At 45.9% G+C, this 27,829-nt stretch overlaps 1 protein-coding gene across 9 annotated transcripts in view; it reads left to right on the plus strand.

Annotated features, from left to right (window-relative positions):
• AGAP1 (ArfGAP with GTPase domain, ankyrin repeat and PH domain 1) overlaps positions 1–27,829 on the plus strand; it is a 551,312-nt gene that overhangs the window by 475,830 nt on the left and 47,653 nt on the right. For all 9 annotated transcript variants that reach the window (XM_007184760.2, XM_007184762.2, XM_007184768.3 and 6 more), the window contains 2 exons: positions 1,481–1,571; positions 5,264–5,486. In XM_007184760.2, the coding sequence (XP_007184822.2) occupies positions 1,481–1,571; positions 5,264–5,486 (314 nt within the window). The remainder of the gene's footprint in view (positions 1–1,480; positions 1,572–5,263; positions 5,487–27,829) is intronic.

Consider the following 27,829-nt stretch of genomic DNA (forward strand, 5'->3'; position numbering starts at 1 on the left):
AGAGTTCTCCGTGAGAGGAGGACTCACTGAGTACCTTAGGCGCCTGGTGAACAGGCGTGATGGTGTACAGCATGGAAATAGTATCCACAAGAAATAGCTGGAGGGGCAAGTACAGCCTCAGCTGAGAATGGGCTGTAAGGTGTTCTAGCTGCCCGTGGAGAATTCAGAATTGGTAGCAGTAGTAGACATACATATACATACATGTGCCCTAGAGATTATAGAGGTAGACAGAGGCAGACGGACACATCTCTGTATGTGCACACACACACACACACACTCCAGGTGCCAATAGAAATTGTTAAACACACTTTGAATACTTGGGCATCCAACCAAAGGGAATAAAACCCCAATGATGCATTATGCTAATCAGACAGTAGCAATTAATAAATTATAGTTTATGATTAAGTAGTAAGCAATTGTTTCACAGCAAACAATTTGACATAAGATGGTTCCATTCGTGAATAATTTTTACACAAAAATCAAGCTTATTCTAAGTGCCCTCTGGGATTTATTTGGCTTTAGCCATTACATGAAATGTATGTATCATAAGCCTTAAAACCACGTACATCCTTTTACCTGGCGCTCCTATTTTGAAGAATTCATCCGTAGTCAATAATCACGAATTTGTGCAAAGAGTTAGCAATAAGCATATTCACAGTACTGTTGATAGCAGACAAAAATTGGAAACAGTCTAAATGTCCATCAAAGAAAACTTTGTAACTTAAGTCATCATAAGTGGAATATTATGCAGCCATTTAAAATGATGCCAGAGTTGCTCTGACCCTTTTCCTAAGGAGTCTTGGTGCTGAAAGACTGAAAATCAGTAACATAGGTAATAGCTACCTTCCAAAATCAAATTTAAACACATAGAAAAACAAAACTTCTGAATATCTATCACATCAGAAATAAATAAAATTAAATAAAATAACACCAGGGACTACGTGATGGCATTGAGAGATGACACTATGTCATTAGGCTAAAAAGGCAGATTCCAAAGCAATGTATACCGTGCTGGCTTTTTTTTTAAAGCATATCTATCTGTATACATGTGCTTTTTTAAAAAAGGCAAGAAGAATAGATACCACAATGTTAATAAAACTTAGCTATGGTAGTTTATAATTTTTATGTTCCTCTTTTCCCTGCTTTGTGTTTTTCTAACTTGCTTAGAGAAGACAAGTAAGTGTACGTTGAAGCATAAACACCCCCGGCCACACGCACGTGTGGTCTCCTGACGAGGAATCACGAGATGTGGCTTAGGGCACGAGTCTCTCATCTGACGCGTCTTAACAGGTGGTGCCGATCCGTTCTCCACCCGCTAGGCTCCATCCTAAAGACATCTAAAGCGGAGTCCCTTGTTGAAACTGCCCTCGTGTTATATTCGCTCACGATCTGTTTGGTGTTTCCCAGGCGTTATTAGCAGGTATATACCTGTTTCTCGGAGTTCTCATATCTCGCGTTTGTATGTCTCCCTGTACGCCAGTCCCGACTGACCAGCCAGAGTGAGGCCATGGCCTTGCAGTCGATACGGAACATCCGAGGGAACTCCCACTGTGTGGACTGCGAGACCCAAAGTAAGTGTGAGCCGGGACCGGGTGGGGGGGAGAGGGGAGGGGGACGGGGGGGGGAGGGGGGAGGGGGACAAGGGGAGGGGTGGGGCTTGGCCCTCGGCAGAGGGGGATGGGGGGGTCTGACACAGCGCGCATTGCAGCAAACCCACGTCTGTCATCGGGCGTGGAAGGTTTATCACATGATTTAATGGCTGTTAAGGAATTGAAATATTTTCGTTTGGACTTCATTCTAACACAGTGCCCTTCACACAAAGGCCTCTCTGATGGCACTGTAATTCTTTTTTGTTTGTTTGTTTGATTTTTTTTTAATTTTATTAAAGTGTAGTTGATTTACAACGTTGTGTGCATTTCTGCCGTACAGAAAAGTGATTCAGCTAGACCCGGGTATATTCTTCTTCGTATTCTTTTCCATTCTGGTTCATCACAAGTCTTGCTTATGCCTCAGGCATCCCCATGAGCCACAGTCACACCACAGATGCTGGGGATTAGGCCACCTGCCCAGATCCTGTGCCACATCCAGAAATCAACCTTTCTCTTGATGGACGATCATATGTTTGCTTTTTCCATAAAAATAGAATACAGTTGGTTAAATCCTGCCCAGAGATTTCTGGGGTTTGTTTTCTTTATTTCAAAATCATATGTTCTAGATTTTGCTATCAAATGGTATCTTTTTATTTTATCTTGAATTCACTACACACTAAAAGCGTTTGGTTGAACTAACAGACTTCATAATTACGCTTCGTGCCTTGGAGCAACCCGGTTTTCCTCCATGCTTTCCGCTGTCCAGGGAATGATGCCACGTTCCCCTTGAGAAAGTCCTTTTGTAGTTCATGTCCTTGAAGTGAAGGACTTACTTCTCATTCTTCACCTTCCAGCCCTGGCACCGTGCTGGGCCCATTCAGTAAAGTTTTTGCAATCATATATTTCTGCTGTTGTTGAGTCCAGTTGAAACAAAATGAAAGGTGCCAGCACCAGGCTAGGGTGTGAGGTGGCCCTGGCGTCCCGAGCCTGAAGCCCAGTGGGCGAGGCCTGGACCCAGTGGCCACAAAGCCCGGGGCCATGGAGGAAGGCCGTTGGGGGCACCCAGCAACTCAGAGCAGACCTTGTGCAGGAAATGGGCAGGACTGGAGCAGGTGGGGAGGGAGTCACTGTGAGTCAGGGAAGCAGCAGGACGCACAGCTGAACGGCTCTGGTTTGTTCAGGAAAAGAGCATCTGCTGCTCAGGTAGGAAGGTGGCCAGGTAGGAATTGTGGGACCTAGCAGGGAGAACTCAGGATTGTCACAGATAAAAGGGCAGAGCCACCTGGGAGAGACCACTGGTTGGCAGGGCAGGTGAAGGCAGGACAGCAAGGCCACGTCTGCGGCCTCCGGGTGAAAGAAGGGGTCTCCTCTTCAGGTATCTTGGGGGACTTCTCTTTTTTTTTTTAATTTATTTATTTATTGTTGACTGTGTTGGGTCTTCATTGCGCACAGGCTTTCTCTGGTTGCGGCGAGCGGGGGCTACTCTTCGTTGCGGTGCGCAGGCTTCTCATTGCGGTGGCTTCTCTTGTTGCGGAGCACCGGCTCTAGGCGCACGGGCTTCAGTAGTTGTGGCTCTTGGGCTCTAGAGCACAGTCTTCAGTAGTTGTGGCACACGGGCTTAGTTGCTCCGCGGCATGTGGGATCTTCCCAGACCAGGGATGGAACCTGTGTCCCCTGCATTGGCAGGCGGATTCTTAACCATTACGCCACCAGGGAAGCCCTTGAGGGACTTCTTTAAAGCATCTTCTTTTGTTTGAATTTTTAAATGTTACTTTCTGTATGTGTCATGACATGAAGTTAGAAGAGAGAAGTCGTTATTTGAAGTGTGTTTTTATCAGGAAGTTTTAAAGTAAGTTCTTTAAAAGCACAAAATCGGAGACATATCGGAACCTCCATTAGGAGAAACGTCTGCAATGGTTTCCACTATCATCTACAAGATTGTTTTAACGGGAAGATTCCGTGGCTCATGAGCTTCATGGTGTGTGGCCAGTTGGAGGTCAAGAGAACATTCTGAGAGCCAGGTTGGGCGGGCGAGTGCCCAGGTGAGGAGGGCAGGTGGAAGAGGGAGGTTGGGGGAGGCTCTGGGGCCAGTTTGTTTAGAGTGAGGCCACCTGAGTAGGAATCCAGGGACAAAGTGTGACAAATCTGGAGAGAAAAGAGGTCTTAAACTCCCATTCCTTAAACACATTGTCTGCCAAGTCTGTGTCCAGTCCCACCATGCACCGTCTCTTTCTATTCTTGTGACTGTAATAGTTGTTGCTACAGTGTGTCCCACTTATAGGGTGACATGAAGAGTTTGAAGGGTCAAGTTATATATCCCAGGTCATCATAAGAGCCAGTCGTGTAGCAGGATTCAAACTAAGCCCTTGGCTGCCCTGCTGTGTTTTCTCAGAGGACAAGGGGAAGGTCAAGGGGCTGAGGTCAAGGACATGAGAGATGACACATTGGCAAAGGTGTTTTGTTTTTTATGTATTATTATTATTATTATTAGGGGCATCTGTTTCCTCTTCCCAACCAGACAGTCTCTGAGGTCACAGACCCCTCTTCTTGTGTGCCCCCCACCATGGTCTCTATCACCACCTTCCTGCCTTTGTATTAGATATTAAGTAAATGACTGGCTGATTTCTGCTGAATGAGCATAAGGCCACTCCTGGTCATTTGCCATTTCCAGAGTGATTCCAAATAAATATGATGTCAGCTACCTGGTTTTCTGTTGACTCCTCAAGTGTACGTGGAGTAAATATTGATTATTCTTGGATGATGTAAGCCTTATTTGCTTCTGTCGGTGGTGAAAGCCATTGACTGTCAAGGTCAGCCCCGTCTTTGCAATTCAGCTGGTGATTCTAGCATGAAGCCAGCCCAGCCCTGGGTCCGAGTCTTGTCTTCTGACTATGTCAACCAGTTTCACACAGGGAGTGATCCCACTCAGGGGTCCCAGTGCTGTTCTCTGGACTCATTCAGTGCCCTTGGTGCAGTGTCACAGCCCAAAGCCCATTACCATTTATTCCGAGAATGAGGGTCGATCATCCTGGGTAGTAACCTAACCAAAGGACCATGTCCGCCATCTTGCCAGCAGTGAAGGATGGAGAAACGGGAGTTGCTTTGGTGGTTGCCCTTAAATAAGATCACTGAAAATCACACTTTTTCACTGTAGTGTGCCTTTCTTTCATCTTTGAAATTTGCAAACGTGCGCATCATGTCACTAAAAACTCTGATGTGCCCGTGGTTGCAGAGGTGGTCACGTGGGACCTGGTAGCTTTGGGAATGACCCAGCTGTCCCTCAGCACACCTTCTCTTTCCCACTATCAGCTGCCATCCACAGTAGGCGCCAAGTCATGCCTGATTTTGTTTCCATGTGTGTCTGCCTGCTCAAGGGGAGTGCCGCTGTGGAAGTATCCAAAAGTGCATCTTGCTCTCCAGACCAATGCTTTCAGTTGTTTCCAAGGCTTTGGTTAAAGCCAGTTGTTTGAAAGTTGCCGCCAACATGTCAGATCTTTTGAGATGCCTAAGACGGTTCCAAGTACCGGCCAGGGAGCATTTTCAAGCCATGTGCTTCTAGGGAGGGACTGTTGCATGGGAAGTCTGATTGGCCGTTTTGTTCCTGAGACCTAAGGACGGTTGGGATGAGTGATGACGGTCTCATTGCATATGGCGCCCTTTTCCTCTTCCCACAGATCCCAACTGGGCCAGTTTGAACTTGGGAGCCCTCATATGCATTGAGTGCTCAGGGATCCACCGGAATCTCGGCACCCACCTTTCTCGAGTCCGATCTCTGGACCTTGATGACTGGCCCATTGAGCTTATCAAGGTGATGTCGTCCATTGGGAATGAGCTGGCCAACAGCATCTGGGAGGAGAGCACCCAGGGGCGGTCGAAGCCCTCGCTGGACTCCACGAGGTAGGGACACGGGACGGCGTGTGGTTACGGGGCATTCTGCAGGCAGTTCAACAACCAGAAATGACCTTAATGACAACCACCACTGGAACTGCCCCAGCAACCAGTGGGAAGCTGATTGCCCCAGACAGAAACATCTGTATTAAAAATTGCTCCTCCACAGACATGGATAATTCAAACTCCTTAATTTTTTAAGCTTGTTTTTACACTTTGGGGATTCCTCTCCCTCTCTTAGAAATGTATTAAGCTTCTAACCTTATGAATATATCACTTTAATTAATACACTTCTAATAGGCATAAGCTAGGCTGTTAGCACTAATTATGAATTTCGGATTCTTTAATTTTGTTATTCTTATGTCTTTGATAAGCATCTACTCCTTTGGTTCCCCTCTCCCCCCGACCCCCACTAAGTGAGTTTATAGTAACCAAATGTATTTTATTTTCTAAAATATATTTCTAACACATTTAATCAACCAAGTATGGCGTAACTTATGGTGGCTTCTCATTAATGTTAATTGTTACCCAGTGTAAAAAACGCATTTATTTTGAGGCCATTCCGTGTCTCATTTTTCATTTACAGCAATTATAAGCCATTTTTTTTAGTACACATGCATATTTAATGTACCTAAGAGGTGGTAAAATGGCACGTTTTCTGAGAAAGCCTCTTTCACAGAGGCAGGATGGACCGTCCTGTCTCCACGGCTGTTCGGGGTGGTGGGGGGCATCCCAGCATCTGAAGCAGGGGCACGGGGTGGTGGGCTCAGCCTTTACTTCTCAGGTGTGTGCAGAGGTGAAGGGGGAGAAGAGGTCTCCCAGCATCAGCACGGATCTGTTTTGCTGGTGATCAGACAACAAGGAAACCCAGGTGTCCGTCTGTGGTCGGGCCACATGCGAGGGGTAAGAAGTTGGTTTCCACCGCTAATAACATGGAAAATCAGTGGGCTTCATTTCATCAACACTAAAAAGTGAATTTGTGGTGCCCCCTTCGGTTCACTTGAGAGAATGAAGCTGGTGTCATTAACCCTGCCCTTCCTATTAGGTGCTCTGTGGGGAGGGGACGGGGGGTGGGCAAGAAATGTGCACAAAGTACATCTGTTTAAAATCTAGCAGGTTGGCGCTATGAGCTCTTTATATATAAGTTATGCTGTGTAATATACACGCGGGCAACTATCTTACAGAGTGAAGAAATGATACACTTCTACAGTTTTTAAATTTTGATTTAACACTAATATAGAAATCCTCAGGATTGTCCACTAGGAGCATTCTTAAAGGATTAATTCATGTTTTAATGTCTATTTTTTCATACATATAGTTTCCTTGGAGGGTATTTAGATCTGAAAAAGAAAAATGATTAGAAATCGGATTGAGTTTAATGTGTGAATGCAGAAAACATTAAAATAAGTTGGGAAAAATTAACTTTATACATTTTACTGTTTGCGTGTAAAAGGAGCATATATACTATTTTTAATACATGAATTAGAAAAGTTTGGTTGTTTTTCCATCTATCACAATGAGAAACCATTTAGAATGATTACAAAGACATAGGTTAATTTATTAACTGGGAAATATTATATAATAATTTCATCTTCATAAGCGAAGACGGTGTATGTAAAGGTATTTTATCCTTCTAACTTGTACATTTGAATTAAGCTCTTGAGTACGTAACTTCCTGTTCTGTGTAGTATTATACACGTCGTATCTTTACACTTTAGAGACATTTGAGTCTTTCTCACGAGTGGAGTCACTGCTGTGAAATCCCTGCAGTGAGGTGATATGGTTACGTCGTATTTCCGGCGGTGACTTTGGGGTTTCTAAGTTCTGTCCATCTCTAAGACGATAAACATGTTTGAGAATTGAATAGACCTTTGTGCTTTAGTAATTCTCCCAGGGAGTTTTATTTTTAATTAAATTCAGCAAATATTCATTGAGTGCTTCCTCATAGAAAAGAAGTGATGGCTAGGTGATGACCGTAAGTCTGCGGTGACTGGTGAATGTTCTCAGGGCCAGCCGAGGATGCCAGGACTCGGTGGCGTTCATAGACTGGAGGGATTTGCGGTGCTCCAGGAGGTCCAGGAGAAATGTCATCTGAGCTGACTTTAAACTGTGCTGTGATCTCCAGGCCTAGGGGCGTGGGGAGTGTGTGTGCTGGAGGGTGGGAGGGACCTCCACCCAAACAGGAACGTGGAAGCCTCAGGGCCCATGGGGAGCTGGACCCTTGAGCACAGTGAGGAGTGGGGAAGGGCAAGGCCACAACAGAGCAAAGGCCTGGTGAGCCGGGCTGGTGTGTTAACAGCGACGCTCGGGGTTGGGCAGAGGGTGGGTTGTTGGATCTCTTTCTGTGTTCGTATATGTCCCACCTGTTCCGAGGACTAGAGGCAGCCAGCGGCATCCTAGGAAAGGATGGAGACAGGCAAGGAGGTCGTTGGAAGGCTGTGGTCCTGGTGGAACATGGGCAAAGCCTCAGATACACTCGAAGACCACTCAGTGTAGTTGTAAAACAACAATCCAGATCCCCACCTCCTTCACTACCTCCTGCAGTTTCCTCAAACAGAATTAAAATCCCAAAGTTTGGGCTGGAATGTCCACATGGAATTCAGTCTGCGGTGTGAGAATGGATATCTAGTCTGGTTCCTGCCTCTCCAAGACAAGGAAAGACACGCCCTCCCACCCACCCCACCTCGCTGTCTCTGCAGGACCTGTGATCACTAGCACAGAGAGCTGGACGGCTCTCTAATGTGGCCCTCAGGTAATACTAAAAGGAAATATTTTAATAAAATTTTATCTCTATCTGAGGAAAAGCCAAGTGCAATATATCCAGTCTAATTCTTTGAAAAAGGGCCCAGCTGTTTTCCCGAGAAGCTCCATCCATTCTGTCTTGTTCAGAAGATTCATTCTGACAGTGGAATATAATTAGAAATGTACCATACCTCCCCCAGCGCACACACACACACACACACACACACACACACGCACACACACTCAGGACCGTGGGGAAGTAGAACACGACAGATCCTTCTCCAAAAAAACAACCGAAACCACCTCGCGTTGGTGTCACCCAGGCAGGCTCCTCTGACCAGCCGTCTGCCCTACTGCTTGCTGCGCCTTCACCCCTGATTAGGGCAGCTTTGGACGGCACGTAATTGGTTCCAGCGATTCTCAGCTGCCCTGAGAACTGCCGTTCAAACTTGAACAGCTTTGAGATCAATCGAAGCTGACGGCGGCAAAGCAGTATTGACTTCCCATTCCTAAACCGGGGAATCATTAGTCAAGAAAAGCATCTTTTAATTACTCCCAGGAAGAAAAAAAAAATCTTTTTGGATGGATTCTGCAACAACTGCCATTTTTTTTCCAGTGCATTCGATATTAAATTTATTGTCTCAGGAGGGGAGAGGATGCCCTTCGTCCCCCTCTGTAATGGAGGTTTAATTTGGAGAAAGGAGCAGGTAGAGAAGATCAATGCTATAACAATTAACTACCTCTGGGGTGGAATCAGAATCCCCCTCTAATTGCTATTGATACCATTTAAGCACACACTTAAAATATTGATTGTAAATGGGGCTGCTGAAGTAGGGGAGAAGTGGTAACAGAATGAACTAGGTGTCAGGGGCTTAAGGGGGGCAGTTTGCTGTCGGCAGTGCGGTCTGCATGTGAGTTGGTGTGTTGCATCTTAGAGTACGTTGTCCTGTGGGGTTGGACGCAGGGCCTCGAGCCACCAGGCAGGGCTCTGGTTCCAGTGTCAGGACACAGCTCGGAGGTAGAGATGTTAAAACAGTCACATGCATATTTCCGGAGTGCGTGAACAAATGGGTGAATGATAGAAAGAGGAAACTGGTCAGCTTGGAATACACGTGTCGGGGGGGTGTTGCATCCTCAGGGCCTCAGAACTTGTCGTGTGTTTGTGAGTGAAATTCCCAGCACACGGTGAAGCCATCTCAACAAACCTCTCTGTGCATCCTTTCACGCTCGGCCACGCACTGGCGTTTTCGGGCCCGGTCTGCATCACTTAAGGCAGGTCCTTCTTCTTGATTCTCATCCCCCTTTCACTTAGAAGCTTTTTCGATTGACTGCAGGGAAAATAATTTCCCACCAGGACCGATCGGAGCTCTCTGGAGCTGCATTCCTCCTGGCAGAAGCCGAGCTCAACTGGGCTGTGTGCGGCTTTCTCTCTTCATCTTCCATCTTTGTGTCTCCGAGTCGAGGGCTTTGGCCCGGGAGGGACCAGGGACCAGTTGCTCTTTGCATTTCAGGGCAGGTATCCTGTTTACAAGGTGGTTTGGGGCCTGCCGATTTGGTCTAGGAAATCAAAGGAACCTGGAAGTAGAGAGCTGTGTCCTCAATTCCATGAAAGAGCCCCTGGGAGAAGCTCTAGGCCCAACTGAAATCACCCGTCACCTCTTTGATCCCACATGGAAGGGGACTGAGTTTGCTGATTTAGCATATGTTCCCTTCCCTCTCTTAGCATCCTTTCTCCGGGTTTCGTTATTTGTCAGTCCACCTGCGCCCCTAAACTCCCCTCTTGTGTTTAACCTCTAAAAAGATGTCACTTCAGGAGGAAGATTGGGGGCCGGACGTCAGAAATCTGCGTGGGAGAGACTGGCTGCTCGCTTCCAGGCGGAGCGAGTCTGCCCGGTGATCCAAGTTCCGTGTCCTTTTGATTTCCGAACGCCACTTTCATCTTATTTATGCACATGGAGATATTGATAAAGGGGAAATGTATCCAAACTGAAAATAATTGGATCCCCACCGCTAACTCTGAGATATTAAAAGCAGCACCACTTGGCCACGTCTCTGTCTCGTTAGGTTTGATCATAAGATCACAATATAGTAATCTCAGGCTCAAATTTCTGGCATAAAGATGCACTGATCCAAATGTGGCCTCAGGGAACATAAGGACCCACGCGGTCCCAGGATTGTCTCATCTTATTATTTTTCAACAGTTCTTGGCCCTGCTGAGGTCAGTGTTTTGTCTCTTTGGAGTGTTCCTCTATGCTTGACACCTTATCCTATTTTCTTTCCTTAAAAAAAAGAAAAATGGGCAGGGGGAGAAATAGGGGGGGAAAAAAAAAAAAAAGGACTTTGCAGTGATGACCAGAACCCATCTGCAGTTGGGTGGCATCTGCTCCCCACATGTCACTTCCCTCATTAACAAGCAATTGAATTAATTAAATGCTACTCAGAACACGCATAACAAGCTACCGGCAGTGTCCAAATTAGCACTGATAATCAAGGATGATTTCCTTTATTATCCTGCTAAGTGGTGTGCAGACTCTGATCTCCCTGTCTGCCCTCATCTATTTACATACCCCCAGCTTCTGCCTTTGGAAGCGGAGGTTATCTTACCTAGTTAATTTGCCAGGATCACCGAGCATGGCGGATTGATGCCCTGCCGCCGCTGCCACTGCCACCGCTCGGCCCCCTCCCCGCCTGCCCTCCCCCAGCCCCAGCCTTTGTATCTCAAGCTCACTGATAAATTAAAGGCCACCCCTGTGGTCTCTCAAGTGAGTAATAGAGGCAGAAATTTCATTTTGCAACTGGCTGATTTAATGATCCAAAGGGTAATTAATGGCCTGATTATCTTAATGTTAAATATGTCCGGCAGCAATTACTGTGACCTCCCGCTTGTCAAGGTCCGGGCTGTGCTCTTCTTTCAATTAAGTTCTCTGGGGCTTAATGGTATGAATAAACTCCTGATTCTGTCATCCCGGACGGACGCAGAGGGTTCAGGGAGCTGGGGGCTCGTTTGGAGTTTTAATCAGCCTGTCTTCGACTCTGGCGATCAGAGTTAACAATTATAACAAGGACGGCCTCACTTTCTTCTTCCCCGTGCAGGACCCCATCTCCACCTCCCCTCCATCCACCCTTTTGTGTTGTTGTTGTTGTTTTATTTTATTTATTTTCTCTTACGTATTTCCATGCTCGGAGGGAGAATTCTGTTTGCAGACGGAGCTGCTGTGCTCCATGAGGCTCGTCTCTTCCAATATAAATTATCATGTGAGCGCTGTGGTTTTTCTGTTTGACAGGCTTAATTAATTGGCAGGAGCCCCCAAAAATGACAGTGCCACTAATTGCAACTCAGAGTGCATTTCCGTCATCGTGGCGCGCCTGTCAGCGGGCATGCCCTGGCCCCAGCCGCCGGAGCGGGGCCCACCCTCCCGGCCTCGGGTCCAGGCGGGGACAGTGTCCTGAGTGAGCGGGGACAGTGGCAGGCTCCGAGGAGCCCTGGGTTTGCAGGCACGCCATCCGCATGCAGGAGCGACATTTACTGCCAATAAAGTTCACACGTCCGCAGCTCTGCAAACCCAACAGCTGCCCGGGAACCTCAGATTTGACTTAAGATATTTTAAGGACTTCTCGGAGTAGGCCGCCTTGGAATCAGACCCCGAGAGCCGTAACTCATCCACCCTCCTTGACCGGATGGTCCTCATTAGCACGTTGCTAAACATGCTTGGGTTTACCCGAGCTCTGCACCCAGATCAGAAATATTCCACTATCGATATTAAGTCAGTTAGGGAAATGTACAAATGAGACGTGCATTAACACTGCCTCGAAAATAATAGCTATAGATTATGGTTGACAACAGATAGAGCAGTTCCCCTGGTAAACTGCAGGCAGGGAGCGTGGAGGGAATCTGTGCATCTGCAGTGCTCTCCGATTAAGCTCTCAGGATAGACTAGCCCTAATTATAAGAAAGGCGGATCTAACAAGATTCTCCATAAGGCTAAGTAAAATGCGATCCGCGTTTTGCAAAATAACTGTTCCTTCCAGTTGCCTTTGAAGCAGATGGATGAAATGGTGCTGTTGGTTTATTACGTCCTCCTGCCACACACAAACCTGTCTTTTATTTGATCCTGCAGGAAACCAAATGTGGTAGCCAGCTTTGCGACCGGAGAGCTGTCTTGGGTTGAAAACCCCTCTCATTTACTCTCTGAAATGTAGCCATGGAGACAATCAAGGAATTTTTTTATTTTTAAGAATTTTTATTATCATTGGTAGCTGAAAACGCTAGTCATCTGCCAGCATCAGTTGCGTGTAGGTGCCCTGACCACTTCTGAGCCCGCGTCCATAGATGAGGCAATGTAATGTGGAGGCGAACTGTTAGACTTGAATTCTAGATCATGGGAGCCCTTCTAAACAGGGGCCTATAAATACTCTAAAACAACTGCCTCTGTTTTGATTCCTCCAAAAGTAGAGCATTTTCCAGAAGGTCATTTCTCTCAGTGGTGTTTTGATCATTTTGCACCAGAAACCTTCTCTCTTCTGAGGAGGGTCCTGCTTTCTTCTTCCTAACAATGAAGAAGAGGCAGAAGCAAACAAACCTGGGTCCAGAGTTCACAGTGTACTGGGTGCTTTTTCTTAGGACAGAGCCATCCTATGACATGGGATGACCCCAGTTTCCCACGTGAGAAGATTGTGAGGTCAGGGTCCTGGAGTCATTAGTCTAGGTTCACCCGGGACTAGGGGACAGATCACTTGAACCCAGGACCTGACTCCTGACACTCATCCCTGGTCCTTCTGCTGCTCCCGTCCTCTTTCTGCTCAGCATCATATGGCCACATCCCATGGTCAACTGTGGCATCTAGAGGTACCACTGTGTTTACCAGTATACGTTCCCTCTCCTCCCCTTGGCCCCAGCTCATACTCCTACCAGCCATTAGTGTGTCGGTGTTTATATATTATTAGTTTAAATTTATTATGTATAATAGCATAACTACAATGTCTTTCCACTTATAAAATCGAGTAGCCTCAGAAACGAAGATCCAACACAGCCATAACTAACTAAATAAATAAATAAATAAAATAAAAATTAAAAAAAAAAAAAATCGAGTAGCCTCATTCATGGTAACTTAAAGATAATAAAGCATCATTCATTTTAGTTTGCATTCATACAGCAAACCTGATCAAGTCACTCAGTCATGATTCTAAAGTCTTAATTTTCTGCAGTCAGTGCTAGTCCTATACTAGACAGTGCTGAGACCTATACAGATCAGACAACGTGGTCACACGGTTCAAGCCCCAGCTCTTCACGTAACCACATCCTTCTCCTGCCTGAACCTCCCTCTCTTCATGTCCCTGACCCAACACTGTCTGTTGAAAACATTTAGCTTGTATTTCCAAAAGCTTCACAATCGTATTTATTATCTGCGTGATGACATATGGAGCCAGACCAGAGGATTTCTAGTCCTGGTTTCATCGCCAGCATCTTCTGTGATTTTGATTTTTAAAAACCAGGGCATTTTCTCATTTGTAAGTTGAAACTAGTCATTAGTCCACCCACTTAATTATGTAGATTTAATGCTAAAAGAGAATACTATTTATGAAGTTTCCTGGGCTCTTTATCTGGAAAACTCAGTCAGCTTTGTGCCTGGGTCCTGCATGCTGGCGGTGAGAGAGGCAAGTGGCCCGTGCGCTCTCAGGTGCTGGGGACGGTCTGCTGATGTGGAATATGTGGTCCAGGTTTATTTTTGCTTTGAACCATGGTTTATTGCAGCATCAGCAAGGCACGTTCTTGGACTCCATTCCAAGTGTATCCCTGTGGTGGGACCCAACGATGTGTTTTAACTCTCTAGGTGATTCTTATGCATATTAAAGTTTGAGAAGCACTGGTCTACACCAAGCAGTATACACAAATGCCCACAACCCGCCTGGAGTCCCTCTCACTGTCTTAGCCCAAGTCCCTGGACTTTATTCCTCATTTCTTAAGACCCAGGTATCTGTCCTCTTTCTTTACCATACTCTATATCCAATATGCTATCTCAAAGGTGCTACAACCCACAGAGAACATCTCTTTGTCTGCCCCCATTACTAGAAGATTATATACTGTGATCAAATGTCATTTTCCCCAGGAATGCAAGGTTGGTTCAACACACAAAAATCTGTCAAAGTAATATACCACATTAATAGAATAAAGGACAAATGCTACACACTCATTTCAAGAGATGCAGAATATACATTTGACAGAATTCAATACCCCTTCATGATACAAACACACAGCAAAGTAGGAATAAAAAGAAACTTCCTCAACCTAATAAAGGGTGTCTATGAAAAACCCACAGCTAACATCAAACTTAACGGTAAAGTACTGAAAGCTCCCTGCTTAAGATCAGGAACAAGACAAGGACATCCACTGTCAACACTTTTCTTCATCATTGATGTTCGAGCCAGAGAATTAGGCAAGAGAAAGAAACCAAAGGCATTCAGATTAGAAAGGAAGAAGGTGAAATTATATTTGCAGATGATGTGATCTTATATATAGAAAATCTAAAAGAATTCAAAATAAACTATTAGAGCTAATAAAGGACCTCAGGAATATACAAAATTCAGTTGTACTTCTATACATGAGAAATGGACAATTCCATTTACAATATTAATATACTCAAGAATAAATTTAACCTATATACTGAAAACTACAAAGCATCTTTGAGAGAAATTAAGGAAGACCTAAATAATTGGCAAGACATCCATGTTCATGGATTAGAAGACTTAATATTGCTAAGATAGCACTCCCCAAATGATGTATAGATTCAACACAATCCCTTTCAGAATTACAGATTTTTTTTTGCATAAATGGACAAGCTGATCCTACAGTTTATATGGAAATTCACAAGACCTTCAGATAGGCAAAACAATCTTGAAAAGGAATAACAAAGTTGGAGCACTCGTATATCCTGATTTCAAAACTTACTACAAAACTACAATAATCCAAGATTGTGATATTGACATAAGAATAGACATATAGATTGATGGTATAGAATTGAAAGTCCTGAAATAAGCTCGTCCCTCTATGGTTAATTGATTTTCAACAATTCATTGGGGAGAGAATAGTCTTTCAACAGGTGGCGCTGAGACAACTAGATATCCACATACAAAAGAATGAAGCTTAGACCCCATCTCGTGGCGTATACAAAAACTAACTCCAAATGAGTCAAAGACCTAAGTGTAAAAACTGAAACTATAAAACTTTTAGAAGAAAATAGAGAAATAAAATAGATAAATTGGACTTCATCAAAATTAAAAATTTTATTGCTTCAAAGGACAATATCAAGAAATTGAAAACAGAGAATGAGTGAAAATATTTGAAAACCATATATCAAATAAGAGTCTAATATGCAGAATGTATAAAGAATGTATACAGTTCAGCAACAGAAGACAAGTAACTCAGTTTTAAAACTTGCAAAGGATTGGAATAGACATTTCTCTAAAGAAGATATACAAATACCCAATAAGCACATGAAAAGATGCCAGACATCATTACTGATTAGGGAAATGCAAGTCAACCCACACTGAGATACTACTACACACTCACTAAGATGGCCATAATAAAAAAGAAGGTCAGTGGCAGGTGTTGGTGGGAATGTACAGAAATATGAACCCTCATGTACTGCTGGTGGGAATGTTAAATGACACAGCCACTTTGGAAAACAGTCTGGCAGTTCCTCCAAAAGTTAAACATAGACTTACCGTACGACCGAGCAATTCCTCTTCTATGTATATACCTAAGAGAAATGAAAACACATGTCCATGCAAAAACTTGTACATGAGTGTTCATAGCAGCATTATTCATAATGGCCAAAAATTGAAAACAAACCAAATGTCCATCAAATGATGGATATACACCAACTATGCTTCAATAAAATAAAATAAAAAATTTTAATGATGAATGGGTAAACAAAAGATGGTACATCCATACAATGGAATGTTATTCAGACACAAAAAACAATAAAGTACCATACGTGCTGCAACTTGGATGAACCTTGCAAACATTCTACTAAGTGAAAGGAGCCAGACACAGAAGACCACGTATTGTATTATTCCATTCATATGGAGTGGCCAGAGTAGGCAGATCTGTAGAGATGGAAGGTAGGTTAGTGATTGCCAGGGGCTGGGGGATGAGGGGCAGTGGTGTACAGGGAGTGCCTGCTTAAAGGATACAGGTTTTTGGGGGGGAGATAATGAAAATTGTCTGCATTTCCATGATGGCGAGGGCTCTACAATCTTGTAAATAAACTAAAAGTCCACCAGAGCCTACACATTTACAGCATGAATTGTAGGAAATGTGAAAAAGCATATGAATTGTGTCAATTTTTTTTAAAAAAAGAAGGAATTTCCAAGGAGAACAGATGGGGCAGGGCATTCCACAAAGAGGGAACATTCTGGGCAAAGAGGCAGAAACACACGAGGGTGGCTGAAGCCGGATGGTGGGGGAAGGTGGGCCTGGCTAGCATGTCTGCCCCTCATCTGGCTCGGGGAGCTGGGGGAGCTGGGGGAGGGGCTCGTCCAGCATAGAGCTCTGAGCAGGATTTGCACTGCTGCCAAAACCCCCTGCACTTGGGGGGGCAGGCCAAAGGAGGGTGAGGCCAGGTAGAAAGAGGTGCGTCATGTCCAGGTGAATTGGTGAGTTGGAATCAGTGATGATCAGTGATATGAGGGCCTTCCAGAGCCTTGAGAGGCCAGGCACGTCACAGCCATTGGCTCCTGGAATCCACAGGACAAACCGATGTCTTTCCCCATTTAATAGACAAGGAAATTGGCCTGAGAAACTCAGCCTGTGAATGCAGGAACCAGAATGCAACCCAGGTCCTGCCGGCTGCACAGCCCTTCCTCAGGAGGCATTTGTACCAAAGGGATCTCGGGGGCATAACATCATCAGGGCTCACCCCAGCTGGAGGCCTGGGGAAGGACAAGCATCCAAGGTGATACTTAGTTTTCTCTCTTGGGCCATTGGGTGGATGGCGAGGCCTTTAAATGACAGGCAGAGCAAATAAAAGGTAATTTCAGCCGTAAAATCCTGGCAGTTTGATTTCGTGTTAATAAGGGTGGACATTGCACCCGTTTATGCCCCGTGGTTTTGAGGAGGTGGTCAAGCATGGCCGAGGCCCAGCCTTGCCTGTCCGGTCGTGGCTTTGGAGCAGGGTCTCTGGGCTTCAGGGCGTACCATCCCAAGCCAGCGGGACAAAGCAAGCTTCTCCCAGCTTCAGAGTCCCGATTTCTCCAAGAAATTGCTTGAGGCCCTGGAGAGTGGGAACATCAGTGGCAGCAGCACTAAAGCTTCAAATAATTAAATGTCATTTGTAACTGATACAAAATTTCATCAACCTGGGGTGTGGAAGATAAACATTACCTGGAGCACACAGCACTCAATCTTAGGACTCACATGAAAAGCATCTCTAATGTGTGTGATCTTATGCAAATGACCCTTGAGGACGAACACAGAACCGTGGTGACTTAGCTGTGACTTTCTCCTCAAGGACCTCCACGTGCTGCCCCATGTGTTTTCACACTGATCCTCATGATCTCAGTGAAATTAGGAGAGGTCTGTGTTTAAGATCAGAGAAGAGGACCCCAGGCAGGGAAGGTGACTCCTATAATCTCACACAGTGCCCGGGAGCAGGCTGAACTTAGCTCACAGATTGGTCACCTGGAGGCACCGAAGATAAGTCGACTACAGGGCTTGGGAGCATGGAATTCTGCCTGCAAATGACCACGGTCCTTGTGCCAGCCCTCCTCAACCCTCTGGTGGTTTTCAGCCCAGGAAGCATTTGGAAATGACCATGGGGCGGGGGGGGGGGGGGAGTATGACTGTCATTTTGTCCTAGGGGCCTGAGATCCTGAAGCCCCAGACGGTCCTACAAAAGCGAGAATTGCTTTGCCCCTCACCTCCTGAGATCATTAGCGTCTTCTAAAGAACTCGTGCGAAGGCCTCTAAGAATCCAGTTACTTTCCCCGGAGATTTCTCCTGGGCATGTGGAATGGATAAATCAAGGAAGACGAATACGTTCTCATTCTAGAATGTCAGGCTCTACCTTTCCAGATGCGTTAAATGAAAATAAGAATGATGACCTATTCCGTAGGGTTTCAGAGGAACCATAATAGAGGCTCAATAAATCCTTGAGAGCTTGTATTTTTAATTATTTGTTTCCCGAAACTAATGTTGGGGCTATGCCACATGGCAGATAAAAGGGAAGAGAAAGTAAGTGGCCAGCCAAAGGTTCCGTGGAGTGTCCATCCACACACGAAACAGGGCTGACGTCAATACTTAGAGATTATGCCATGACATCACAGTTAAAAGATGGAGTAGGACGCACAGCCCCGTACGGCTGTGTGCAACCCAGACTCACTTAACAGTCGGAAGACGGTCTGGAGACCTGTACGGCGTAGGGCATCCTAGCACTGTTTACAGAAGCAGTGTCCCTGGGACAGGAGGTAAAAGTAGGATTCCGATCCCATCGAGGCTGCTCTAATCCAGTGCGAACAGCAGAAAATCATCTGTGATTTTAAAATTCTCAATCCTTCTGTTACAGTTGTGTCTGTGGACAGTTTCGGTTTCTAATGACCAGGTTTCTTCTTGACAAAGCGTGTGTGAGATTTTTTTTATAATCTCCTGGGATCAACCCCGTTCTCCACAGTGGAACAAGAACCAGTGTCCGTGCCATGTGAGGGGGGGCACCTGGACGTAATTTCATCAGCAGTCCTGACAGAGGAGACCTCCACCCCATCAGGAGAGGACGCGTTTATCCCTAGACTCCAATGTCACAAAGCGGAGTGCCCTTTCCGCGTGAAGTCGGTGTTGAGGGGAGAAGAGTCTCTGTGATTAGGAGGTAGTGGTGAGGGATTAGAATGCAGTCCTCGTTACGTTTAGGAACCTATTTCCGAGATGGCAAAGCACCAAGAGCCAAGAAGCGGTGAGGAGAGACACGTCCGGTGCAGGGAGCTCCCGGGATGTTCTGTGACACCTGTGAGGTCCTGCGGTCAGAAGAGTTAAAACACCCCCAGCTGGGCCCACGTGTTCGGTGATGACCATGAATGTGTGGTGATCCACGCAGGCCGCTGCCTCTTACGTGGTCATGGGGCTTATGAGAGACCTTTCCAGCTAGAGATCTTATGGCCCAAAGCAAGGCGACCTTGGCCTCTCACACCCATCACACTAAAGCCATCAAGGCCAGAGACGAGCTGAGCCCCCAAGGCCCGGGGCGGCAGGAGCGCATCCCTAGCAGCTGGAAAAGGCTGGTGTTCTCCATGCTCCCTGCAAAGCACAACCTCCAGGATGGACGTGGCCCATCGGCGTTGCAAAGACCAAATGTGCCAGCTGATCCACTGCCTGCCCACTTCCGACAGCACCTGGGGCGGGCGGGCCGGCCCCTCCAGCGCTGGCCCACCCACGAGTTATAGCAGCCCCTGGCCTCCTAATGGCCCCAAGCGCAGCCGCTGAGTTCTTACACGGCATCCGGATCTCTAAGTCTCCAGGAACCCCTTGGAAAGCTGCAGTTGTTATCCCCAGGGTATAGCTGAGGACACGGAGGTCACACAGCAGGTACTTGGTGACAGGGAGTTTGTCCCCAAGCCCACACTCTGAGCCTCAGTGCTTTGCTGCTGGGCTCTTGTGGGGTCGGTGACCAAAGGGAACTGCATGTGACACTGGACAACAGTGAGACACAGTACAGCTGCCATCGGGCTCAGCAGGACGCAGGATGACCAGGTGGCAGCGTGTCTGTGCCTGTGTCCCCCCCCCCACCCCCACGCCTCCCATCCATATCAGCTTGGGCCGGGGCCTCACCCTCTCCCACGCCCACCCCCTGCCATGTGGCACGTTATCCTCTTTCAGCTGCTTGGGGACCGTGATGCCCTCTGAACGTGGTGGAGAATGGTGGCCAGAAACACGACAGCCAACAGTTTTAGTTTATTGTTCAGCCTCAGCAAACACCGAGGGACCACTGGTCAGTCTCCTTAATCTCCATCTTGATGCACTGAGTTCTAATTTCCCCAGATGCGTGTTGGTCATACCCGCCTTCCTCCTCGAGGTGAGGCATCACTAGTCGGCTTTGTCAAGTCTGCAGCCTGCCTGTGCCTTGGATTCCATGTCTGCTTTGGGAGAGGAGAGTCCTTCGAGCACTTTGTGTGAGGAAGGAGCAGGGAAGGGAGGCATTTTGTGCTGCTTACTGGAAATACCGATCTCGCTTAGGCTTGTAACCCAGGCGCGGAAGGTTTTCTTCCTGACAGCAGCCTCCTTACTTGGAAGAAATCTCCTGGTGAGCAGGTGAAGTTGGGAGCGAGCCCGCTGGACAAAGGCAGGGAGACAGGCAGAGAGAAAGCTGGGAGGCCGGTTCATGGTCCTGGAGAGGCTCCTGCAAGGTGACGAGCAAACTGCCAGGCCCCAAGCGGTATTGTTGCTGTCACTTAAGGAACACCCATTCCTAATCAGGTTAGTCTCCTAAAGCATCTGGAGGTCAGGAAAGGTGCTTTCGGAAGTGTATTTTAAAGATAAACCAAGATAACAAGCATCATGGCTTTTCTCTTCCGTCTGTCTGTGGTGGAAGCTTCAGACAGCAGCTCTCGGGAGAGGACAGAGGCAGTAGCTATGGAAATAGCCCAATCTGGGTTCTGATCCTCGCGCCGCCCCCAGCAGCAAGTTAGCAGACCACGGCCAGGCCTCAGTCTTGTCATCTGTAAACTGGGAGCAGTAGTGCCTGCTTCCCGAGGTGCTTGTGCGTTCAGATGAGAAGGTGCAAGGGAAGCCCGCAGAGGCGCTGACTCGTCTTCCTGCTGCAGCAGGGGAGGAGGCCGAGATGAGGGCCGACCAGGCGCCTTCCTCTGTCCTTCCAGCCCCGCTTCTCTGCGTGCCTTGCTCCTGACTCCAGCCTCTGACCTGGTCACTTGAAAGGTGGCAGGTGTGTCCTGCTTTTCCCCGGGTGTGAGTCTAGCCCACCTCATTATCCGGAGCACTCTTGGACCCTGTCTCCCCACACCCCGGGCAGGGTGAAGGCATTGGGAGGTGGGGCCTGGGGAAGGTGGGCCCCTCCGGTGGCCCAGCAGCACCTCTCACCTGCCCCGCAGCGCCCGATGGGGGCAGAGCGGGAGCGGGAGGGGTGGCGGCTCCCAGGTCATCGTCTGAGCTCAAGGGGAGGCACGAGGGCCCAGGTGTGGATGGAATGGGTGGAGGAGGGTTGTTCTGGGACAAGGTGAAGGCCAAGCCTCGCTCCAAAGTTATTTTCTGCCCTCTTTAACCTGCAGCCACGCTGTCAAATGAGCCACATCTGCTAAGGGATGAGTCTCGAGGTCTGACGGTCACCCAGGATTAACTCCCTGCCTTTCTCCCCGGGACTCTCCAGGGAGGTAGCCTGGGGCCGTGCAGAGCCGTGGGAGGGGCACATGCAGATGAGGAGGCTGCTGGCTGGGGGGGCTGCCAGGATGCTCTCCCCAGGGCATTGGGGAGCTGGAGCAGGTGATGCTGCACCGGGTGCTAAGGGGTGTGGTCTGCGGCCACCAGACGGCCCAGCTGTCCTTGCCACTGTGCTGGCGTGGAACCTGACCTCTGGGCCTCGCCTGCCCTCCTCTATAAATGCTAATATGCAGCTTCCCAAACCTACCGAGGTCCCTCCAGACACTGACTGGTACCCTCACCTAAAACCTACTAGGCCAGGTAAAACCAGCCGTGTTCATCCAGCGCATCCCTCTAAGTGGGCAAAGAACGTGATGTAGGAAACAAGGACTGTGGGCAGCGTCAGGCCCCAGGGAGGCGGCAAGGGACTTAGATCCTCCCCTGGCCACAGAGCAGGTGGAGGGAAGAAGGGGAACCCAGCAGGCGGCCTTGCCTCAGCAGCAGCTTCTCAAGTCAGATTTTCTACAGACAGAAATCAGGCGGTTCATCTCCTGGAGGTAGATGCACTCTGGTGAGACGGACGTGAACATCCGACCTTATCACGGCTTCCTGAAATCTCCCTGGTTTCAACCCAAGTTTGAAAAGGACTCTGTCCCTGATGTTTGCACATGTGGTTTGGAAATCGTGGTGCAGGGGGAGGCTGAATGACTTATTCAAGGGCAAGGAACACGGCCACTGGCTTTGAGCTAGGAGCCTGCGGTTCCCGGTGTGTCGTTCACCGCATTGTCGCGCCTGCTCGGTCCCCTGCACCCGCCGGTCGCGCCTTATTTCTGAAACACACCCCCCCACCCCCGCCGTTGGGTTTCATCTGGCTGTGAAGCAGTCATCAAAGGACGCTCCCCTAAACGATCTGTTCACAGGCAGCCTGGAAAGCTTTGCTGACATGTTGCTAACGCTCTGTCGGGCTCTCTGCAGAACAGAGATGGTGTTTGGCCAGCCCGCCGACACTTGGGTGATTATCGAAAGGAGCCCCACGGGGGCCAGAGCACGTAGAAACAGGAACAACACTTTGAATGTGCATATTGACAGTGAAATCCTGTTTCCCAAGGCGAGGGAGTGGGGTCCAGTTGTTGCCGGAACAGCCCGTCTCCCTGGTCCTTTTAAAAAGGGGGATCTTTTGACAGTTGCCACATGCTGAGTCCCAGAGTCCTGTGATGGCCAGCTGGGCGGTGGTTTAATGAGGGACCGAGGACCAATGTTCCAGCACTGGCTTTAGCGTGGCCTTCCCCGGCCCTAGTGCTGTCCATCAAACTCCTCATCTGCTGGGACACTCCTTTGGTCACTGAAGACAAACTTGCAGGTCACCGTGGCTTTTCCCCATGGTGCTTCTGCTGAGATTTGATGGAGTAGTTATCTCGTGGTCAGGATGACCCCACGTCAGCGTGTGTCCAGTGATGTCAGCGTCACTGCTCGTGACCTTGGTGACTGTGCTTCCCAGCGTGACTTGCCCGTGCATCCTGCAAAACCCTGCTCCCCTGGCCTGACCCCTGGTCCACACTGTCTTTCCCTGTCATCACAGGGCCACCCTTCCCAAGCTCAGGAAAGGCCACTCACTTTGCAGATCCGTTTACTAAAGCACAGACTGCAGGATGCTTTGGCTTGCAGGACGCCCTGAACGTGCAAGGCCCATACCAGTCACTCGAATATCTTATTCTCAGTCCAAGTGTGGACAAAAGACTCATTCAAAGTGTCCTTTCGGGATTGTTGAGATAAAGCATGAAATCTCGCAATTATTGGATGATTTAGTGAGGTGGGAGGGGTCATTTTTAAACATTTATATCAAGGTGTATTCTACATACAGTACATTGCACATCTGAGGGAGCCAAGAGTTCCAGCAGCTTTGACAACCACATGCACGTGTGTAACCCACACCCCTATTGGTATATTTCTCTTACCCCAGGAAGTGGCCTCGTACCCTTTCCAGTTAATCTCTCTGTTAAGCAATGGTCATGGATTTGCTCTCTATCAGGACAAGATTAGTTTTGCCTTTTCTAGAAATTTATGTAAATAGCATTATGGGGTACGTACTGTTCTTGTGGCTGACATCTATTCCTCAAAAAATGTACTGAAAAGGATTGGGGTTCTATCAGTGGTATTTTTTTTTTTTTGGCACGCTTTATTCTTTCAAAGGCATATCTGAAATACAGTTTCTCATCAATGGTGGTTTTTAATTTTTTTTTAATTTTTTAATCACTAAGACCTAAGAGCTCGGTACATGTCAGATGCATGTCCCAAGCTTGGTACGTGTCCAGGTGGGTCTGGTTCCGAAGCTGAGGTTCAAGTTCAGGCTCAGGTTCAACTGACCAGGGTCAAATCTCAGTTTGCCACTGACTTGCTGTGTATCCTGGGCTGTTTGACCTCTGTGTTTGACCTGAGTTGCCCCATCTGCGAAGTAGGGATAATTGTAGTACCTGCCTTGTAGCATGATTTTGAGGATTGAATGAGCAGTATGTGTGGCACCGTGGTGAATACCTAATCTTCTAAATCAAGGTCTGAGTTCTAGATAAATGTCATCTATAGTTTTTCGAAGGAAAAATCACCGAGCATTTAAAGGGGAAAATTTTCTACAAGTTCATGTACTTTAGGGTCAAGTTCAACAAGCTCATGTAAAAATTACAGCGTACACACGTCATATTGGCTACAAGGTCCTAAATCAAATGAGTGATCAGAAAATGTCATCAGTATCTGTAGTAATACTTGTACTGTGCCAACCCCTTTGGGACAAACAGGAAGGATGTTTCTGGAAAGACAATTCAATTATTTTCTTATGATGTAGTGTAAAATAATATATGTTACTATGGGCTAAATTCTGTGACCAAGACTGTGAGTGGCACATATGTGAAGAAGAGAATGAAGTGATGTTTCTCCTTTGATGCTGGGCAAGCAGGCTTATCTCTTAGACATCTTTTGCATCCTTTACAACCTTCATGTTTTGTACCTATAAGGCGAGACTCAGGAATCCCAAGTGATTTTCATGTGTCAGAAAATCATTTCATTTTCATGTCACAGAAGCCAAAGAGGAGTGACCATCCCTGGGGTATTTTACACCGTGTTCCGAGTCACGGCCGCTGGACTTTCAAGGTCAGCCATCGGTCTTCTGCTATAGCTGGCCTGGCAAAGAGAAGGGCATGTCATGTACGTTCCTATAAAATGGAGTGACTCTTACTAGCGTCAAATAATTAGCTGCCAATCAGTGTGCAACATCTGATGGGTAAAAAAGATAGTTATGTTTCCGAAAATAGTGATGCTTCTTGTTGGCCAGGGTTTCGTGGAAATGTGCCCTCAGCCCCTCCCTCCCCCTGCCAACACTGCTGGTAAGAGTAAAAATTGGGAAAACCTTCCTGGAAAGAACATGGCATGAAAAAGGACATCTTTAAAAGGACAGCTTTTTTTTTTTTTTTTTTTAAATTGAGGTACCGTTGGCTTATAACATTATATAAGTTTCATGTATACCACATTGTATTTCATTTTTCTTAACCATTTTTTTATTGAAATATAGTTAATTTACAATGTTGTGCTAGTTTCAGGTGTACAGCAGAGTGATTCCGTTTTTTTATATATATATTCTTTTTCAGATTCTTTTCCATTGTAGGTTATTACACGATACTGAATATAGTTCCCTGTGCTATACAGTAGGTCATTTGTTTATTTTATATATAGTAATATGTAGCTGTTAATCCCAAACTCCTAATTTTTCTGACATTTTTTATATTTTGAATTCTGTGTACACTACAGCATGTTGGACACTGAAAGTTTCCATCCATCACCGTACAGTTGAATCCCTTTACCTGTTTCATCTCCTCCCCCTTCTTCCCCTCTGGTAACCATTCCTCTGTTCTCTGTATCTACATGTTTGGCTTGGTTTGGTTGGTTTGGTTTCTTCTTTTCCTTTATATATTCCACATGTGAGTGAAATCATACGGTATTTGTCTTTCTCAATCTGATTTATTTCACTTAGCGTAGTACCCTCAAGGTCCATTCATGTTGTTGCAGGTGGCAAGATTTCATCTTTTTTATGGCTAAGTCATAGTCCTTTGTGTGTGTGTGTTTGTGTGTGTGTATTTATAACATCTTCTTTATCCATTTATTCATCAGTGGGCACTTAGGTTGCTTCCATACCTTGGCTATGGTAAATAACGCTGCGGTGAACATAGGGGTACATATATCTTTTTGAATTAGTATTTTTATATTCTTTGTGTAAATACCCAGAAGTATGCAGTAGAATAGCTGAATCATATGGTAGTTCTATTCTTAATTTTTTGAGGAATCTCCATACTGTTTTCCAGAGTGGCTGTACCAGTTTACATTCCCACCAACTGTGTATGAGGGTTCCCTTTTCTCCACATCCCTGCCAACACTTGTTATTTCTTGCCTGTTTCATGATAGCCATTCTAACAGGTGTGAGGTGATAGCTTACTATGGTTTTGATTTACATTTCCCTAGTAATTAGTGATGTTGAACATTTTTTTCATATGCCTGTTGGCCAACCGTTTGTCTTCTTTGGAAAAATGTCTGTTCAGCTCCTGTGCCCTTTTTAAAATCAGGTTGTTTGGTTTTGTTGTTGTTGTTGAATTGTATGATTTCTTTATATATTTGGGGTATTAACCCCTTATCAGCTATGTGATTTGCAAATATCTTCTCCCATTTGGTAAGTTGTCTTCTTGTTTTGTTGATGGTTTCCTTTGCTGAGCAGGTTTTTAGTTTCATGTGGTCCCATTTGTTTATTTTTGCTTTTGTTTCCCTTGCCTGGGGAGACATATGCAGAAAGATATCGCTAAGACTGATGTCAAAGAATATACTACCCATGTTTTCTTCCAGGAATTTTATGGTTTCAGGTCTTACATTCAAGTCTTCAATCCATTTTGCATTGATTTTTGTATATGGTGTGAGATAGTGGTCTAGTTTAATTCTTTTGCATCTGGCTGTCCAGTTTTCTCAACACCATTTATTGAAGAGAATATCCTTCCTCCACTGTATGTTCTTTGCTCCTTTTCGTAAATTAATTGTCCATATAAGTGTAGGTTTATTTCTGGGCTCTCAATTCTTTTCCATCGATCTATGTGTCTATTTTCTGACAATACCATGCTATTGATTACTATGGCTGTGTAATACAATTTGAAATCAGGGAGTGTGATACCTCCAGTTTTGTTCTCTTTTCTCAGTATTGGTTTGGCTATTTGGGGTCTTTTGTGGTTCCACGTAAGTTAGGATTCTTTGTTCTAATTCTGTGAAAAATGTCATTGGGATTTTGATAGAGATTGCATTGTCTTTAGATTGCTTTAAGTAATATGGACACTTTAACGATATTAATTCTTCCAATCCATGAGCATGGAATATCTTTCCATTTCTTTGTGTTTTCTTCGGTTTCTTTCAACAGTGTCTTACAGTTTTCAGTGTACATGTTTTCACCTCCTTAGTTAAATTTATTCCTTGGTATTTTATTATTTTTGTTACAATTGTAAATAGGATTGTTTTCTAAATTTCTCTTTCTGCTAGTTCATTGTGTATAGAAATGCAGATTTTTTTGTGTATTGATTTGTAGCCTGCAACTTACTGTATTCATTTATTATTTCTCATAGTTTTTTTCCTGGAGTCTTCTGGACTTTCTATATATAAAATCATGTCATCTGCAAATAGTGACAGTTTTATTTCTTCCTTTCTGTTTTGAATGCCTTTTATTTCTTTTTCTTGCCTAATTGCTCTGGCTAGGACTTCCAATACTATCTTGAATAAGAATGGTGAGAATGGACATCCTTGTCTTGTTCCTGATCTTAGAGGGATAGCTTTGAGTTTTTCACCATTGAGTATGATGTTAGCTGTGGGTTTGTCATATATGGCCTTTCTTATGTTGCGGTACATTCCTTCTATACTTATTTTATCATAAAACGATGTTGAGTTTTGTCACATGCTTTTTCTGCATCTATTGAGAGGATCATATGATTTTTATCCTTCATTTTGTTAATGTGGTGCATCACACTGATTGTTGAGGATTTTGCACCTAGGCTTATCAGAGATATTGGCCTGTAATTTTCTTTTTGTGTATTGTTTTTGTCTGGTTTTGGTATCAGGTAATATTGGCCTCCTAAAATGAGTTAGGAAGCATTCTCTTCAATATTTTGGAAGAGTTTGAAAAGAATAGGCATTAAATCTTCTTTGAATGTTTGGTAGAATTCACATGTGAAGCTGAGAGGAC

This window comes from Balaenoptera acutorostrata, chromosome 8 (genome assembly GCF_949987535.1).
Source record: "Balaenoptera acutorostrata chromosome 8, mBalAcu1.1, whole genome shotgun sequence".
In the NCBI taxonomy this organism is placed as follows: domain Eukaryota; kingdom Metazoa; phylum Chordata; class Mammalia; order Artiodactyla; family Balaenopteridae; genus Balaenoptera; species Balaenoptera acutorostrata.